General features: G+C 41.7%; 1 protein-coding gene across 1 annotated transcript; it reads left to right on the top strand.

The window, feature by feature from the left end:
* Positions 1–2,064: 2,064 nt before the first annotated feature.
* LOC135154374 (uncharacterized) lies at positions 2,065–2,916 on the top strand. The gene is made up of 2 exons (XM_064100512.1): positions 2,065–2,166; positions 2,581–2,916. The coding sequence occupies exons 1-2, from the start codon at positions 2,065–2,067 to the stop codon at positions 2,914–2,916; spliced, it is 438 nt and encodes a 145-aa protein (XP_063956582.1).
* The last annotated feature ends 591 nt before the right edge of the window (positions 2,917–3,507 follow it).

Genomic DNA, 3,507 nt, shown 5'->3' with positions numbered 1-3,507 from the left:
TACTGACGAGTATATCCCTCGATTATGATAAATGTCAAGCAATATACTCCATTAACAAGCAAGCATCTATCTTATTGGCACAACATCGACTGACACTACCCTACGGTGAAAAAGAGAAGGCAAGACTTAAATGCTCCTTTCACAAGAAACTTCAAGAGCAACTTAAATCCAAGCGACTTCATGGCCACCATGAAAAACAGACGCATCGATCGGGAGTTCGTAGACCAGAAAGACACACATCAATGGCTTAAGTCGGCGGGACTAAGAGGTGAAACTGAAGGGTTCGTCTATGCTATTCAGGACCAGGTGGTGAGGACCCGTGCCTACGAAAAATCTATCCTCAGAAGAGACACAGACGACACTTGCAGGATGTGTGGAAAAGAGACCGAAACAATCATGCATTTGGTATCAGCATGTTCGACTCTTGCTGGAACTGAGTACATCACAATTAAGACATGACAATATTGCCAAAGTTATCCATTGGCAACTACTGAAGGATCGCGGTAAAATGACTTGTGATCACGCTTGGGAACATCAGCCACAAACGATCACCACGATCAATAACAGCACCATATATTGGAACTGTGGCATACTAACGGATAGAACCATCAACTGCAACAAGCCGGACATCATCGTCAGAGACAACAACGTAGTAAATATCATTGAGGTCTCTGTTCCCCATGATATGTACATTGCTGTAAAGGAAAGAGACAAACGGCTCAAGTATCAAGACCTAAGGATTGAGATCGAGAGGATGTGGAACGTGAAAGCAGAGGTCACACCAGTCATCATTAGTCACTCAGGAATGGTGAAGAAGGGAATGGAAGCCTGCATAACCAAGATCTCTCCTCACCTTCGGATGTACGACATTCAGAAGGCAGCTATCTTGGGTACAACCAGATTGATAAGAAAGACTCTCGGACATTAGTAGTGTAAAGTTCCTAGTTGCACTTGAAATCACTTGGTGCTTTTTGTTAGAGCAAAGTTATTCAAGAAAAAAATACGGACTTGATCCTGTTTAGAGGAATAATAATAATAATACTAGAAGGGATGTAGAAATTTAAGGAAGTAGAGGAACAAAAGAACAACTATGCATCGACAAAGGAATTATGAAAGACAGCAAGAAAAGAAAAACGAACCTCGCAATGGCATGGATTGACTACAAGAAAGCATATACGACATGGTTCCACACTCTTGGATCATCGAGTCTATGGAAATGTTAGGGGTAGTGTAGCAGACAATATCAGAAGGTTCCTCATTACAAGTATGACGAGATGGAGAACTAAGTTGGAAAGTAATGGTGAAGTGCTTGGAGAGGTTGGTATCAAGAGAGGAATCTTTCAGGGAGATAGTCTCTCCATTGCTGTTTGTGATGTCAATGACACCATTAACTAAGGTACTCAGAAGATCCAGGCTAGGATATGAGTTCAAGAGCAAATCAACCATCTATTATACATGGACGATTTGAAGCTGTTTGGTAAGACACAAAGTGACTTGGAGTCTCTCATCAACACTGTGCGGATCTTCAGCGAAGACATCGGTATGCAGTTTGGGATGGATAAATGTGCAATGATTACTCTCATGAGAGGTAAGCCAGCCAATGACAACAACTTCCAGATGCCGAACGGAGAAGAGATCAGATCAATCGAAGACGGTGGTAGCTATAAATATCTCGGAATATTAGAGGCAGATCAGTTGAAACATCAAGAAATGAAGAAGAAGATTGAGGCAGAGTATATCAGGAGAATTCGGAAGGTACTCAAATCCAAACTAAATGCTGGAAACATGGTGAAGGCTGTTAACACTTGGGCAGTAGCCCTAGTGAGATATGCTGCTGGCATAGTTGAATGGAACAAGCTTGAACTCGAAACCCTGGACAGGAAGACATGCAAGGAAGTTGCTAACTATGCATGGGATGTTTCACCCAAAGTCTGATGTAGATAGACGTCCTTTATGTGTCAAGAGAGAAGGGAAGACGTGGTCTAGCTGGCTGGAATAGAGGAGACTGTAAGATATGAGGAACACAGCCTATACTGCTATATTGAAGGCCAGATGGATAGCATCATGGCGGCAGTCAAAGAGTCGATGAGGAAAGGAAAGGATGTGACAGCGAAACAGCTGAAGGCTGATCAAAGGAAAATGAGACTGGAAGGATGGAAAGAGAAGGTGATGCACGCGGGCAGCATTTAAGACAGACGGAGGAGTTTGCTGGACCAGAGAGTTGGCAGTGGCTGAAACGAGGAAGTTTAAAGAAGGAGACGGAAAGTATGCTAGTTGCTGCTCAGGACCAAGCAATTAGAACAAATTACCGAAGAGCCAAAGTTGAAAAGGAGCATACATCTCCCTCATGTAGAATGTGTCATGACAAAGACGAAACGGTGTCTCATCTGGTGAGTGAATGCAGCAAAATGGCACAGACAGAGTACAAAGGAAGGCACGACAGAGTAGCAGCTGCAGTTCATTGGGGTCTGGCCAAGATCGAAGTACCATTTACCTCATGCGGAAAAATGGTACGAACATCGGCCAGAGCCTGTAGTAGAGAACGACGATGTAAAACTTTTATGGGATTTTAATATCCAGACAGACAAGGTCATTGAAGCTAGACGACCAGACATCGTTCTCTTAAAGAAGAAGGAAAAGGAATGTGTCATCATAGATATTGCGATTCCGGGAGACTGCAGAGCTTGGCGTAAAGAGGAGGAAAAGATACAGAAGTATAACGATCTGGCATGGGAGCTGAGAAGGGTATGGAAGGTGAAGACGAAGGTGGTACCAATAGTCATCGGAGCCTTAGGAACAGTGACAACAAGACACAGAAGCTTTCTGGCTGTTCTAGGAGTCGAGGTGTCCTTTGAAACGATACAGAAGGCAAGCTTGCTTGGAACAGCTCATATCTTACGGAAGGTCTTGAATTAGAAAGAGAAGTGAACAATTAATGAGAAGAGGACCCATTTGATAGAATATAGAACAATAACCCTAGATTTCTGGAAGAAGTCCGGTTACTGTTTAATATACCAACAGAACATCAAGTTGTGGACAATGGAAATAATAATAATAATAATAATTTTATGTGTCGATAATATATATTTTAGGGCTTATATGACTATGATAATTGTCCTCATTTAGTCGATTTCTCAAACATTTATCATGCATACTTTCTGTATAAGTGATATATCTTATTTTGATGTATTGAATTCATTATTTTGTATAGAACCTAATACTCTGTACATATATTGTTATTTCATATAGGACCAAGATAAAAAAAAAAGACACCATACCGCTTTTTTTTATAACTTCACAATCCTCTATTGGTCGCTTGACGCGCGCTAGCTGTGTAGCACATCAAATGTTTATTCTTGACGGATCGCAGCTCGGGCGTCGCCAAGCTTTGCCTTTGAAGAGATTGACTATTTCTACCTTACAGTTAGCTGTGCTTGGGAAATTCGAAACTGAAAATTGCAAAGTTAGCCCGGAGGTTTTGATCTTCACATATCCGGTTCAAATAAA

Source organism: Lytechinus pictus, chromosome 6 (genome assembly GCF_037042905.1).
Source record: "Lytechinus pictus isolate F3 Inbred chromosome 6, Lp3.0, whole genome shotgun sequence".
NCBI classification, from domain to species: domain Eukaryota; kingdom Metazoa; phylum Echinodermata; class Echinoidea; order Temnopleuroida; family Toxopneustidae; genus Lytechinus; species Lytechinus pictus.
Note: the sequence above shows the minus strand (reverse complement) of the source record. Positions and strands in the feature narration are given on the sequence as shown.